Consider the following 15,000-nt stretch of genomic DNA (forward strand, 5'->3'; position numbering starts at 1 on the left):
CATACATACTGGCCAGGCCATGTTGTTGGACTGCTCTGGAAGTCTGGCTGGGCTTGGTGGGCATGGGAAATGGGTTAGGCATGTATTATAAATACGGCTAGCGTCTCATCTGAACACTGCTAGCTAGCCTCGCACCCCTCTGTTGCTCCATGAATAAATGGTGTATATAAAGATCTGGTATGCATCATTTAGTAGCCTGGTGCCACTGTTCATCTCTCTGTTTATATATAGTAGCCTGGTGCCACTGTTCATCTCTCTGTTTATATATAGTAGCCTGGTGCCACTGTTCATCTCTCTGTTTATATATAGTAGCCTGGTGCCACTGTTCATCTCTCTGTTTATATATAGTAGCCTGGTGCCACTGTTCATCTCTCTGTTTATATATAGTAGCCTGGTGCCACTGTTCATCTCTCTGTTTATATATAGTAGCCTGGTGCCACTGTTCATCTCTCTGTTTATATATAGTAGCCTGGTGCCACTGTTCATCTCTCTGTTTATATATAGTAGCCTGGTGCCCACTGTTCATCTCTCTGTTTATATATAGTAGCCTGGTGCCACTGTTCATCTCTCTGTTTATATATAGTAGCCTGGTGCCACTGTTCATCTCTCTGTTTATATATAGTAGCCTGGTGCCACTGTTCATCTCTCTGTTTATATATAGTAGCCTAGTGCCACTGTTCATCTCTCTGTTTATATATAGTAGCCTGGTGCCACTGTTCATCTCTCTGTTTATATATAGTAGCCTGGTGCCACTGTTCATCTCTCTGTTTATATATAGTAGCCTGGTGCCACTGTTCATCTCTCTGTTTATATATAGTAGCCTGGTGCCACTGTTCATCTCTCTGTTTATATATAGTAGCCTAGTGCCACTGTTCATCTCTCTGTTTATATATAGTAGCCTGGTGCCACTGTTCATCTCTCTGTTATATATAGTAGCCTGGTGCCACTGTTCATCTCTCTGTTTATATATAGTAGCCTGGTACCACTGTTCATCTCTCTGTTTATATATAGTAGCCTGGTGCCACTGTTCATCTCTCTGTTTTATATTTAGTAGCCTGGTGCCACTGTTCATCTCTCTGTTTATATATAGTAGCCTGGTGCCACTGTTCATCTCTCTGTTTATATATAGTAGCCTGGTGCCACTGTTCATCTCTCTGTTATATATAGTAGCCTGGTGCTACTGTTCATCTCTCTGTTTATATATAGTAGCCTGGTGCCACTGTTCATCTCTCTGTTTATATTTAGTAGCCTGGTGCCACTGTTCATCTCTCTGTTTATATTTAGTAGCCTGGTGCCACTGTTCATCTCTCTGTTTATATTAGTAGCCTGGTGCCACTGTTCATCTCTCTGTTTATATATAGTAGCCTGGTGCCACTGTTCATCTCTCTGTTTATATATAGTAGCCTGGTGCTACTGTTCATCTCTCTGTTTATATATAGTAGCCTGGTGCCACTGTTCATCTCTCTGTTTATATATAGTAGCCTGGTGCTACTGTTCATCTCTCTGTTTATATATAGTAGCCTGGTGCCACTGTTCATCTCTCTGTTTATATATAGTAGCCTGGTGCCACTGTTCATCTCTCTGTTTATATATAGTAGCCTGGTGCCACTGTTCATCTCTCTGTTTATATATAGTAGCCTGGTGCCACTGTTCATCTCTCTGTTTATATATAGTATATATATTTATATATAGTAGCCTGGTGCCACTGTTCATCTCTCTGTTTATATATAGTAGCCTGGTGCCACTGTTCATCTCTCTGTTTATATATAGTAGCCTGGTGCCACTGTTCATCTCTCTGTTTATATATAGTAGCCTGGTGCCACTGTTCATCTCTCTGTTTATATATAGTAGCCTGGTGCTACTGTTCATCTCTCTGTTTATATATAGTAGCCTGGTGCCACTGTTCATCTCTCTGTTTATATATAGTAGCCTGGTGCCACTGTTCATCTCTCTGTTTATATATAGTAGCCTGGTGCCACTGTTCATCTCTCTGTTTATATTTAGTAGCCTGGTGCCACTGTTCATCTCTCTGTTTATATATAGTAGCCTGGTGCCACTGTTCATCTCTCTGTTTATATATAGTAGCCTGGTGCTACTGTTCATCTCTCTGTTTATATATAGTAGCCTGGTGCCACTGTTCATCTCTCTGTTTATATATAGTAGCCTGGTGCTACTGTTCATCTCTCTGTTTATATATAGTAGCCTGGTGCCACTGTTCATCTCTCTGTTTATATATAGTAGCCTGGTGCCACTGTTCATCTCTCTGTTTATATATAGTAGCCTGGTGCCACTGTTCATCTCTCTGTTTATATATAGTAGCCTGGTGCCACTGTTCATCTCTCTGTTTATATATAGTATATATATTTATATATAGTAGCCTGGTGCCACTGTTCATCTCTCTGTTTATATATAGTATATATATTTATATATAGTAGCCTGGTGCTACTGTTCATCTCTCTGTTTATATATAGTAGCCTGGTACCACTGTTCATCTCTCTCTCTGTTTATATATAGTAGCCTGGTGCCACTGTTCATCTCTCTCTGTTTATATATAGTAGCCTGGTGCCACTGTTTATCTCTCTGTTTATATATAGTAGCCTGGTGCCACTGTTTATCTCTCTGTTTATATATAGTAGCCTGGTGCCACTGTTCACCTCTGTATACATAAAGTTAGTAAGTGTAGTTTGAGCATCACTGTTCATCTCTATGCTCCTGTTTTCAGATGACTTGGCACCCTGCATCAACCCTCTGGAAGCTTCAGTTGAATGTGAAGAGTGTAAATGGTGAATGGCTACAACTTCTATTTTTAGTGACAATGAATGTTGTGTTGTGAAAATAGAATTAACGTTGACAGAAAGCCGTGGGGAGGTTCTGCTGTAGTCAAACTAAATCTATACTGGAGTAGTGTGTGGGGGAGGTTCTGCTGTAGTCTAACTAAATCTATACTGGAGTAGTGTGTGTGAGACTACATTTATAGTGGTGTATTGTAGTTCTGTATGTGTCCTGCTCTCTTCTATCTCTCTCACTCTGACTCCCTTACTTGCACCTTGTGGCTCAGTAAGACTTTCCCATTGAATCTGTTCTCATTCTCACTCTGAATATTTCTCACCTTCTTAGCTCTCTCTTCTCCTCTCCTCTTCTCCTCTCTTCTCCTCTCTTCTCCTCTCTTCTCCTCTCTTCTCCTCTCTTCTCCTCTCTTCTCCTCTCTTCTCCTCTCTTCTCCTCTCTTCTCCTCTCTTCTCCTCTCTTCTCCTCTCTTCTCCTCTCTCTTCTCCTCTCTTCTTCTCCTCTCTTCTTCTCTCTTCTTCCTCTCTTCTTCTCCTCTCTTCTTCTCCTCTCTTCTTCTCCTCTCTTCTTCTCCTCTCTTCTCCTCCTCTCTTCTCCTCCTCTCTTCTCCTCCTCTCTTCTCCTCCTCTCTTCTCCTCCTCTCTTCTCCTCCTCTCTTCTCCTCCTCTCTCTCCTCCTCTCTCCTCCTCTCTTCTCCTCCTCTCTCCTCCTCTCTCCTCCTCCTCTCTCCTCCTCTCTTCTCTTCTCTTCTCCTCTCTTCTCCTCTCTTCTCTTCTCTTCTCTTCTCTTCTCCTCTCTTCTCCTCTCTTCTCCTCTCTTCTCCTCTCTTCTCCTCTCTTCTCCTCTCTTCTCCTCTCTTCTCCTCTCTTCTCCTCTCTTCTCCTCTCTTCTCCTCTCTTCTCCTCTCTTCTCCTCTCCTCTCCTTTGAGTCTACTAGTGAGTCTCCCTTTCCCTTGTTTCTTTGATATGTTGTCCCTGCTTTGAGTGTTGAGCTGTACCCTGGGATAGATGATATGTTGAGCTGTACCCTGGGATAGATGATATGTTGAGCTGTACCCTGGGATAGACCCCTATTGAATATGAATATACAGTATGTATGTGTGGGGACTCTCTTGTTCCCCATCATTACAGGACAGGGTTTTCATGTTGTCCCAGTTCTGCTGAAACCTACTTACTATTTATTCAGAACAGACCTTCCCCTACAGTCACTGTGTGTCACAGCGTGTCAGCTCCTGGCATTGTTATTCATTCAAGCCTGATGGCGGCAGGGAAGGAGGCCTGGCTAGATAACAGGTCAAGCCTGATGGCGGCAGGGAAGGAGGCCTGGCTAGATAACAGGTCAAGCCTGATGGCGGCAGGGAAGGAGGCCTGGCTAGATAACAGGTCAAGCCTGATGGCGGCAGGGAAGGAGGCCTGGCTAGATAACAGGTCAAGCCTGATGGCGGCAGGGAAGACTGGCATTGTACGGGCCACCTACGTGTGTGTGTGTGTGTGTGTAGCAGGCCTGCATGGTGTGTGAGTAAATTGAAGGGCTGATGTGTGTGATGATGAATGACTTTTCCATTCTGTCTCTGGCATATTACCCCCCCCCCCCCCCCCCACCTCACTGATTATTGTAATTGCTTTCTGCCTGTGTAGTAGGGGGTCACACACACACACACACACACACACACACACACACACACATGGTTGTTAATTAGGGAGTGAGCCACACTGGGCTCCTTCCCAAATAGTACCCTATTCCCTGTTTACTGCAGGGCCCATAAGGTGCTATTGGGACATCGTTGGGATGGGGGAGGCTTCAAACCATACTAAGCATGTCTGGGGTTGGACAACTCAAAGCAGATAGAAAACACCAATCAATGGTTTATTAATTAGCCGTGTGTGTGTGAGAGAAACTGATATTCAGTTTGTAGGGCAATGGGCCCTGACCTGAGTCCTGGTGTGTGTGTGTTCTGGGTAACCTCCTCTGTGGAACATCGATCTGGGGGGTCTGTTGTTCCGACTGGGGGGGGGGGGGTCTGTTCCGACTGGGAGGGTCTGTTGTTCCGACTGGGGGGGTCTGTTCCGACTGGGGGGGTCTGTTGTTCCGACTGGGGGGGGTCTGTTGTTCCGACTGGGGGGGGTCTGTTGTTCCGACTGGGGGGGGGGGTCTGTTGTTCCGACTGGGGGGGGGGGTCTGTTGTTCCGACTGGGGGGGGGGGTCTGTTGTTCCGACTGGGGGGGGGGTCTGTTGTTCCGACTGGGGGGGGGGTCTGTTGTTCCGACTGGGGGGGGGGTCTGTTGTTCCGACTGGGGGGGGGGTCTGTTGTTCTGACTGGGGGGGGGGTCTGTTGTTCTGACTGGGGGGGGGGGTCTGTTGTTCTGACTGGGGGGGGGGGGTCTGTTGTTCTGACTGGGGGGGGGTCTGTTGTTCTGACTGGGGGGGGGGGTCTGTTGTTCTGACTGGGGGGGGTCTGTTCCGACTGGGGGCGTATGTTGTTCCGACTGGGGGCGTATGTTGTTCCGACTGGGGTACTGTTCTAACGGGGTGTTCTTGTGTTCTCAGAGACCCAATGCGCTGGAGTTGCAGAAAGTGACTGATGGAGGAGAGGAGGAGAGAGATGGAGGGATGGACTCTACCTCTGCAGGGGAGGAGGACTTGAAGACTTCAGACGAGGGCTTCATGGGCATGACACCTCTACTACAAGCCCACCACGCCATGGAGAAGAATGGAGGAGTTTGTTCACAAGGTCAGACTCTCTCACACACACACTGGTCCCCCTAAGTCTCACCTTGGACATACACTACATGACCAAGAGTATGTGGACTAACCAGTTCCCCCTCACATTGACTCTGCACCGGCTCCCCCTCACGTTGACTCTGCACCGGCTCCCCCTCACGTTGACTCTGCACCGGCTCCCCCTCACGTTGACTCTGCACCGGTTCCCCCTCACGTTGACTCTGCACCGGTTCCCCCTCACGTTGACTCTGCACCGGTTCCCCCCTCACGTTGACTCTGCACCGGTTCCCCCTCACGTTGACTCTGCACCGGTTCCCCCCTCACGTTGACTCTGCACCGGTTCCCCCTCACGTTGACTCTGCACCGGTTCCCCCTCACGTTGACTCTGCACCGGTTCCCCCTCACGTTGACTCTGCACCGGTTCCCCCTCACGTTGACTCTGCACCGGTTCCCCTCAAGTTGACTCTGCACCGGTTCCCCCTCACGTTGACTCTGCACCGGTTCCCCCCTCACGTTGACTCTGCACCGGTTCCCCCCTCACGTTGACTCTGTACCGGTTCCCCCTCACGTTGACTCTGTACCGGTTCCCCCCTCACGTGGACTCTGTACCGGTTCCCCCCTCACGTGGACTCTGTACCGGTTCCCCCTCACGTGGACTCTGTACCGGTTCCCCCCTCACGTGGACTCTGTACCGGTTCCCCCCTCACGTGGACTCTGTACCGGTTCCCCCTCAAGTTGACTCTGTACCGGTTCCCTCATCACGTTGACTCTGCACCGGTTCCCCCCCACGTTGACTCTGCACCGGTTCCCCCATCACGTTGACTCTGTACCGGTTCCTCATCACGTTGACTCTGCACCGGTTCCCCCATCACGTTGACTCTGTACCGGTTCCCCCCCCACGTTGACTCTGTACCGGTTCCCTCATCACATTGACTCTGTACCGGTTCCCTCATCACATTGACTCTGTACCGGTTCCCTCATCACATTGACTCTGTAACGGTTCCCCCCTCACATGGACTCTGTACCGGTTCCCCCTCACATTGACTCTGTACCGGTTCCCCCTCACATTGACTCTGTACCGGTTCCCCCTCACATTGACTCTGTACCGGTTCCCCCCTCACATGGACTCTGTACCGGTTCCCCTCACATTGACTCTGTACCGGTTCCCCCTCACATTGACTCTGTACCAGTTCCCCCTCACATTGACTCTGCACCGGTTCCCCCCCACGTTGACTCTGCACCGGTTCCCCCATCACGTTGACTCTGTACCGGTTCCCCCATCACGTTGACTCTGTACCGGTTCCCCCATCACGTTGACTCTGCACCGGTTCCCCCTCACATTGACTCTGTACCGGTTCCCCCTCCCCCTCTGTACAGCCTTTTCTCTGTATAGTGCACCACTTTTGATGAGGGGGACATTTAGACCAGTTTATTCAGCCTGTCATTATCAGAGGTTTGTTCATCTCTCTCTGTCACCCCAGTGGGTTATGTGGCATGATTGTCATGTTCAGTAGGGAGAGAAAAACAACATTTGAAAACAGGGAGGTTCTATACATTCACTTATCCAATAGAAGACATGTATCTGTTGCTAAATGTTTTGCTGTGTGTGTTGCCCGACTGAACACGGCCCTGCACTCTGTACTCTGTGATGCCGAACCTCTAGAACGGGGGCCAACTAGAAATGGACCTACGCTGCTCACAATTCCTCAGTTGATGGAGACAGACAACTAACTTGTGCTGAAATGGCAAACAGCAGGCTTTCAATTACAGAAATAAATCACTTGATGACTCAGAATTAGTCAACAACAACTGTTTCTCGTTCTCTCCTGTGCCCACCCCTATAGGCTCTGCTCTAAAGTAGTGCACTATGTAGGGAATAGGGCCCTGGTCTAAAGTAGTGCACTACATAGGGAATAGGGCTCTGACCTAAAGTAGTGCACTATATAGGAAATAGGGCTCTGGTCTAAAGTAGTGCACTATATAGGGAATAGGGCTCTGGTCTAAAGTAGTGCACTACATAGGGAATAGGGCTCTGACCTAAAGTAGTGCACTACATAGGGAATAGGGTGCCATTAGGGACCTGTGTGTCCCTGACCAGGTTTGCCTGGAGAGACGTTGGTATCACATGAGTGGTCACCAGACCTTTAGGTGGAACACTGTACACACACCTCACATTTCCCTCCTCTAACACTGTACACACACCTCACATTTCCCTCCTCTAACACTGTACACACACCTCACATTTCCCTCCTTCTCTAACACTGTACACACACCTCACATTTCCCTCCTCTAACACTGTACACACACCTCACATTTCCCTCCTTCTCTAACACTGTACACACACCTCACATTTCCCTCCTTCTCCAACACTGTACACACACCTCACATTTCCTTCCTCCTCCAACACTGTACACACACCTCACATTTCCTTCCTCCTCCAACACTGTACACACACCTCACATTTCCTTCCTCCTCCAACACTGTACACACACCTCACATTTCCTTCCTCCTCCAACACTGTACACACACCTCACATTTCCTTCCTCCTCCAACACTGTACACACACCTCACATTTCCTTCCTCCTCCAACACTGTACACACACCTCACATTTCCTTCCTCCTCCAACACTGTACACACACCTCACATTTCCTTCCTCCTCCAACACTGTACACACACCTCACATTTCCTTCCTCCTCCAACACTGTACACACACCTCACATTTCCCTCCTCCTTCTCTCCTCTAACATCCCTAACACAGATATTATCCGGGTGTCCCTCCCTAACACAGATATTATCCGGGTGTCCCTCCCTAACACAGATATTATCCGGGTGTCCCTCCCTAACACAGATATTATCCGGGTGTCCCTCCCTAACACAGATATTATCCGGGTGTCCCTCCCTAACACAGATATTATCCGGGTGTCCCTCCCTAACACAGATATTATCCGGGTGTCCCTCCCTAACACAGATATTATCCGGGTGTCCCTCCCTAACACAGATATTATCTGGGTGTCCATATTCACCCTGAACATCAAATGGAAATAAGAGAGAACACTCTTTTTATTCCCCTCAGTTGTGTCATTTTATTCGTAACTCAAGTTCAATCCCGCGTCGGAGGAAAACCTAACACAGTGCTTTTCCGCGCCTCTCCCTGTGTCGTCTCCCCAGGTGTGGGAAGGCCGGTGGCGAGTCATTCCTCATGACGTGCTGCCTGAGTGGCTGAAGGATAACGAGTATCTCCGCCACGGGCACCGGCCGCCCATGCCCTCCTTCAGGGCCTGCTTCAAGAGCATCTTCAGGATCCACACTGAGACTGGCAACATCTGGACTCACCTGCTGGGTAAGAGAGTGGTCAGGGGGGGGGGGGGAACAATCACTGACACACACTAAGCTAGTCACCTGCTGGGTAAGAGAGTGGTCAGGGGGGGGTGGGGGCACACAATCACTGACACACACCAAGCTAGTCACCTGCTGGGTAAGAGAGTGGTCAGGGGGGGGGGGGGGCACACAATCACTGACACACACCAAGCTAGCATTTAAATTGAAATATATTTTTCAAACAAAGCTAGTGAATTAATGTCATTTGATGGTGACATTTACTTTGGTTTGAGTGACGTAACAGCTAATTAGATCACACTACACCCGTAGAAATCCACAGCTAATTAGATCACACTACACCCGTAGAAATCCACAGCTAATTAGATCACGCTACACCCTTAGAAATCCACAGCTAATTAGATCACGCTACACCCTTAGAAATCCACAGCTAATTAGATCACGCTACACCCTTACAAATCCAGCTAATTAGATCACGCTACACCCTTAGAAACCCACAGCTAATTAGATCACGCTACACCCTTAGAAATCCACAGCTAATTAGATCACGCTACACCCTTAGAAACCAGCTAATTAGATCACACTACACCCTTAGAAACCCACAGCTAATTAGATCACGCTACACCCTTAGAAACCCACAGCTAATTAGATCACACTACACCCTTAGAAACCACAACAATAAGATCACACTACACCCTTAGAGACCCACAGGGGTGGGGGGGGGGGTGTAGAGGTGCACAGCTGAGCCAGACACAGAGGATAAAACAGTGTTTAATACTATGGTTAATCTGCCATGTCGTAACGTCCTGCCCTAATCACTAGTAATGGTGTTAACGTTCCCCGCTCTCTGCTCGAGCACTCTGCTGCTTCCATCCTGACGGGTTTAAGACGCTACACACACACACACACACACACACACACACACACACACAGAGAGTCAGACTAAGGACCAGCCAATACACAGACTAACATGAGGTCCCTGCTCACACGTGCAGAAATTATAGAATATTATGGGAGCACTGGGCAAACCACACACACACACACACACACACACAGACCCTCTTCCGCTCCAGAGCAGATGCGTTGGGCATTAAATAAGGACAGGACCTCTGAGTAAACGGAGAACTGAGTATTCACATAGACCCATTTAGCTGGGTTAGGGTTGGACCCATTTAGCTGGGTTAGGGTTGGACCCATTTAGCTGGGTTAGGGTTGGACCCATTTTAGATTGGGTTAGGGTTGGACCCATTTTAGATTGGGTTAGGGTTGGAACCAATTTAGATTGGGTTAGGGTTGGAACCATTTTAGATTGGGTTAGGGTTGGAACCAATTTAGATTGGGTTAGGGTTGGAACCAATTAGCTGGGTTAGGGTTGGAACCTTTTAGATTGGGTTAGGGTTGGAACCAATTTAGATTGGGTTAGGGTTGGAACCATTTTAGATTGGGTTAGGGTTGGAACCATTTTAGATTGGGTTAGGGTTGGAACCATTTTAGTTTGGGTTGGAACCATTTTAGATTGGGTTAGGGTTGGAACCATTTTAGATTGGGTTTGGGTTGGAACCATTTTAGATTGGGTTTGGGTTGGACCCATTTAGCTGGCAGCGGGTTGGACCCATTTAGCTGGCAGCGGGTTGGACCCATTTAGCTGGCAGCGGGTTGGACCCATTTAGCTGGCAGCCCTCCATAGCTTTGTCCTGGTGAGCATCCAACAGAACAAAGAACACACACAACAACAACCTATCAAACATGGCATTGTAGCTAGGGGTCAGGAGTCTCTACCTGACCTTGGGATTTTACCAGGCCTCTTTAGGCCTAGAACATTCTTGGACCCAGAGTTTTTCCCTGGTTATGTTAGTCAGGAAAAACTCCAGGTTTGAGTCATTAGATAGTAAATAAACAGATATGAGGACGAGGGAGAGACAGTCATCTGAAAGCAGGGAGATGAGACTGCATGACAGTCACATTAGTCAGGAAAAACACCAGCCCCCAATCACAATAACAATGGAACCACAGACGGATATAGAAACCGTGGTACAACAGTTGTCTGAAAGCAGAAAGAAGCCCACTGTCATTTTGAGAATGGGGACAGGAGGTTGTGGTGTTGACAGGGTCTACCCACTCACTGAGGTCTGACAGGGTCTACCCACTCACTGAGGTCTGACAGGGTCTACCCACCCACTGAGGTCTGACAGGGTCTACCCACCCACTGAGGTCTGACAGGGTCTACCCACCCACTGAGGTCTGACAGGGTCTACCCACCCACTGAGGTCTGACAGGGTCTACCCACCCACTGAGGTCTGACAGGGTCTACCCACCCACTGAGGTCTGACAGGGTCTACCCACCCACTGAGGTCTGACAGGGTCTACCCACCCACTGAGGTCTGACAGGGTCTACCCACCCACTGAGGTCTGACAGGGTCTACCCACCCACTGAGGTCTGACAGGGTCTACCCACCCACTGAGGTCTGACAGGGTCTACCCACCCACTGAGGTCTGACAGGGTCTACCCACCCACTGAGGTCTGACAGGGTCTACCCACCACTGAGGTCTGACAGGGTCTACCCACCCACTGAGGTCTGACAGGGTCTACCCACCCACTGAGGTCTGACAGGGTCTACCCACCCACTGGGGTCTGACTGGGTCTACCCACCCACTGGGGTCTGACTGGGTCTACCCACCCACTGGGGTCTGACTGGGTCTACCCACCCACTGGGGTCTGACTGGGTCTACCCACCCACTGAGGTCTGACTGGGTCTACCCACCCACTGAGGTCTGACTGGGTCTACCCACCCACTGAGGTCTGACTGGGTCTACCCACCCACTGAGGTCTGACTGGGTCTACCCACCCACTGAGGTCTGACTGGGTCTACCCACCCACTGAGGTCTGACTGGGTCTACCCACCCACTGAGGTCTGACTGGGTCTACCCACCCACTGAGGTCTGACTGGGTCTACCCACCCACTGAGGTCTGACTGGGTCTACCCACTCACTGTATTATCTCATCTGGTGGATCTGTTGCGTAGTGTGACTCAGATTACTAACTCACCCCCCCCCCCTCTGGCTGGTAGAGGACACAGCCCCCCCTCTGGCCGGTAGAGGACACAGCCCCCCCCCCCCCCCTCTGGCCGGTAGAGGACACAGCCCCCCCTCTGGCCGGTAGAGGACACAGCCCCCCCCCCTCCAGCTGTAGAGGACACACCCATATTGTTACTCAGCCTGACTGAATCAAGGGGGGGCACCCATCACACCTCATGTTCGCACAAACAAAGTGTGTTCTCTACCCACCACTACCACCTAGTGTTCACTTTTAGTATCACAACTCAGATCGTTTAGTCTCTTCCCACAGTCACTGACAAGCGAAACTACAAATTAGAATATAAATCAGACATGTTTTTATAAATCTATAGTAACTGTGGCAAAACTCAGTAAAGTTGAGCTAGCTAGGATTCAGTATGTATACAACTGATATATCAGACTGACTCTCTCTCCCCCCCCCTCTCTCTCCCTCCTCCAGGCTGTCTGTTCTTCCTGTGCCTGGGCATCATGTATATGTTTCGTTCCAACATGTACTTTGCTGCCCCGTTCCAGGAGAAGATAGTGATCGGTATCTTCTTCATCGGGGCCATCCTGTGTCTGTCCTTCTCCTGGCTCTTCCACACCGTTTACTGCCACTCTGAGGGCGTCTCTCGTGTCTTCTCCAAGTAAGACCATGGTTACGTTTGCCTTTCGTGCACCTGACTCCTGACTGCACCACACGTGTTGATAGCAGAACCAGTGCCAAATACTTGAATTGGGGGGGTAGACTTGATTTTGTCTTGAGTTTGCACTTTTGGGACTATTCCGTTGGTTGAAGCAGTTGATGGAACAGATGTTTAGTCATTGGTCTAAGCTTTGGTCTCTCTCTGTTTCTCTTTCTGTCTCTCTCTCTCTGTGTCAATAAAACTAAATATATCCATTTCAAATTGCTTTATTGGCATGACGTCACAATGTAGATGTTCCCTAAGCGTTACTTTGGAAAAGGAATGATTGATTAACACTTAGTTTCTCTGATCCAGATCATTCATCTGTCTGTCTCTCTCTCCAGACTGGACTACTCTGGCATAGCCTTCCTGATCATGGGCTCCTTTGTTCCATGGCTCTACTACTCGTTCTACTGCTCTCCCAACCCCAGGTTAATCTACCTGGTAGTAGTCTGTATACTAGGAGTCTCTGCCATCATCGTCTCACAGTGTGACTTCTTCGCTAAGCCACAGTACCGCGGCGTCAGAGCAGGTCAGTCACTGGGTCTATGTGCCCTTTCTGTTTTGGAATCCAAACTGTGTGAATGAATGTTTTCTCAGAGCCTTTCAGTAACATCTATGTTTCCATCTTGGTTTTGTGTATCAGTCTCTTCTCCGTCTCTACTCCCCTGCCCAAAGTATTCTATTAACATAGCTAGCTGTAGCTCTGGTGAATTCCCCACCTCTCTCTCTCCCTCCTCCCTCTCCCTCCTGCCAGTAGAGGGCCCAGCAGGGCCTCACTAGGCCCTAAAATAATGAGCCAAGACTGGGATCTCCTCCCTCTTGCTCCTCCTCATCTCCCTTCCACGTGCCAGGCTGCCCTCAAGCTGTCTGTCTTTCCTCCTCCCTCCCTGCCCTCTATCCTCTCTTCCTCCCTCTCTTCCTCCCCTCCTCCCACACATACCCTCTCCCTCCTCCCTCCCTCTCTTCCTCCCCTCCCCCCACACATACCCTCTCCCTCCTCCCTCTCTTCCTCCCCTCCCTCCTCCCTCTCTTCCTCCCCTCCCTCCTCCCTCTCTTCCTCCCCTCCCTCCTCCCCTCCCTCCTCCCTCTCTTCCTCCCCTCCCTCCTCCCTCTCTTCCTCCCCTCCCTCCTCCCTCTCTTCCTCCCCTCCCTCCTCCCTCTCTTCCTCCCCTCCCCCCCACAGACCCTCTCCCTCTCTTCCTCCCCTCCTCCCACACAGACCCTCTCCCTCTCTTCCTCCCCTCCCCCCACACAGACCCTCTTCCTCCCCTCCTCCCACACAGACCCTCTTCCTCCCCTCCCCCCACACAGACCCTCTCCCTCCTCCCTCTCTTCCTCCCCTCCTCCCACACATACCCTCTCCCTCCTTCCTCCCCTCCCCCTACACAGACCCTCTCCCTCCTCCCTCTCTTCCTCCCCTCCCCCCACACAGACCCTCTCCCTCCTCCCTCTCTTCCTCCCCTCCCCCCACACAGGCCCTCTCCCTCCTCCCTCTCTTCCTCCCCTCCCCCACACAGGCCCTCTCCCTCCTCCCTCTCTTCCTCCCCTCCCCCCACACAGGCCCTCTCCCTCCTCCCTCTCTTCCTCCCCTCCCCCCACACAGACCCTCTCCCTCCTCCCTCTCTTCCTCCCCTCCCCCCACACAGACCCTCTCCCTCCTCCCTCTCTTCCTCCCCTCCCCCCACACAGACCCTCTCCCTCCTCCCTCTCTTCCTCCCCTCCCCCCCACACAGACCCTCTTCCACCCCTCCCCCCCACACAGGCCCTCTTCCTCCCCTCCTCCCACACAGGCCCTCTTCCTCCCCTCCTCCCACACATACCCTCTTCCTCCCCTCCCCCACACAGACCCTCTTCCTCTCTTCCTCCCCTCCCCCACACAGACCCTCTTCCCCCCTCCCCCCACACAGACCTCCTCCCTCTCTTTCTCCCCCACACAGGTCCTCTACTCCTCCCTCTCTTCCTCCCCTCCCCACACAGACCCTCTCCCTCCTCCCTCTCTCCCTCCCCTCCCCCCACACAGACCCTCTCCCTCCTCCCTCTCTTCCTCCCCTCCCCCCACACAGACCCTCTTCCCCCCCTCCCCCCACACAGACCTCCTCCCTCTCTTTCTCCCCCACACAGGCCCTCTACTCCTCCCTCTCTTCCTCCCCTCCCCCACACAGACCCTCTCCCTCCTCCCTCTCTCCCTCTCCTCCCCCCACACAGACCCTCTTCCTGCTCTGTGTGTTTTATGGAGCCTGTTAAACTGGTGCTCATCAGTCCTCTGTGACGTTTATGGGGTCGTTAGGCCTGGTGCCAGACCCAGGGACCCAGTGTCTGTTAAGACGAGGTCGCTGCCAGGCAGGGTAGGACAGGAGGGTCATTCCATCTATCTCTCTATTCCTCGATCTCTCTCTAGATCTCTCTATTCC

The 15,000-nt window shown here is 50.7% G+C and overlaps 1 protein-coding gene across 1 annotated transcript in view; it reads left to right on the forward strand.

Annotated features, from left to right (window-relative positions):
- The window catches only part of LOC116372043 (adiponectin receptor protein 2-like), a 63,311-nt gene that overhangs the window by 38,589 nt on the left and 9,722 nt on the right, over positions 1-15,000 (forward strand). The window contains 5 exon segments of the mRNA XM_031821116.1: positions 5,336-5,497; positions 5,499-5,519; positions 8,679-8,850; positions 12,361-12,547; positions 12,931-13,118. Of these exon segments, the coding sequence (XP_031676976.1) occupies positions 5,336-5,497; positions 5,499-5,519; positions 8,679-8,850; positions 12,361-12,547; positions 12,931-13,118 (730 nt within the window).

The sequence above is a fragment of the Oncorhynchus kisutch genome, unplaced genomic scaffold (genome assembly GCF_002021735.2).
Source record: "Oncorhynchus kisutch isolate 150728-3 unplaced genomic scaffold, Okis_V2 scaffold3868, whole genome shotgun sequence".
Taxonomy (NCBI): domain Eukaryota; kingdom Metazoa; phylum Chordata; class Actinopteri; order Salmoniformes; family Salmonidae; genus Oncorhynchus; species Oncorhynchus kisutch.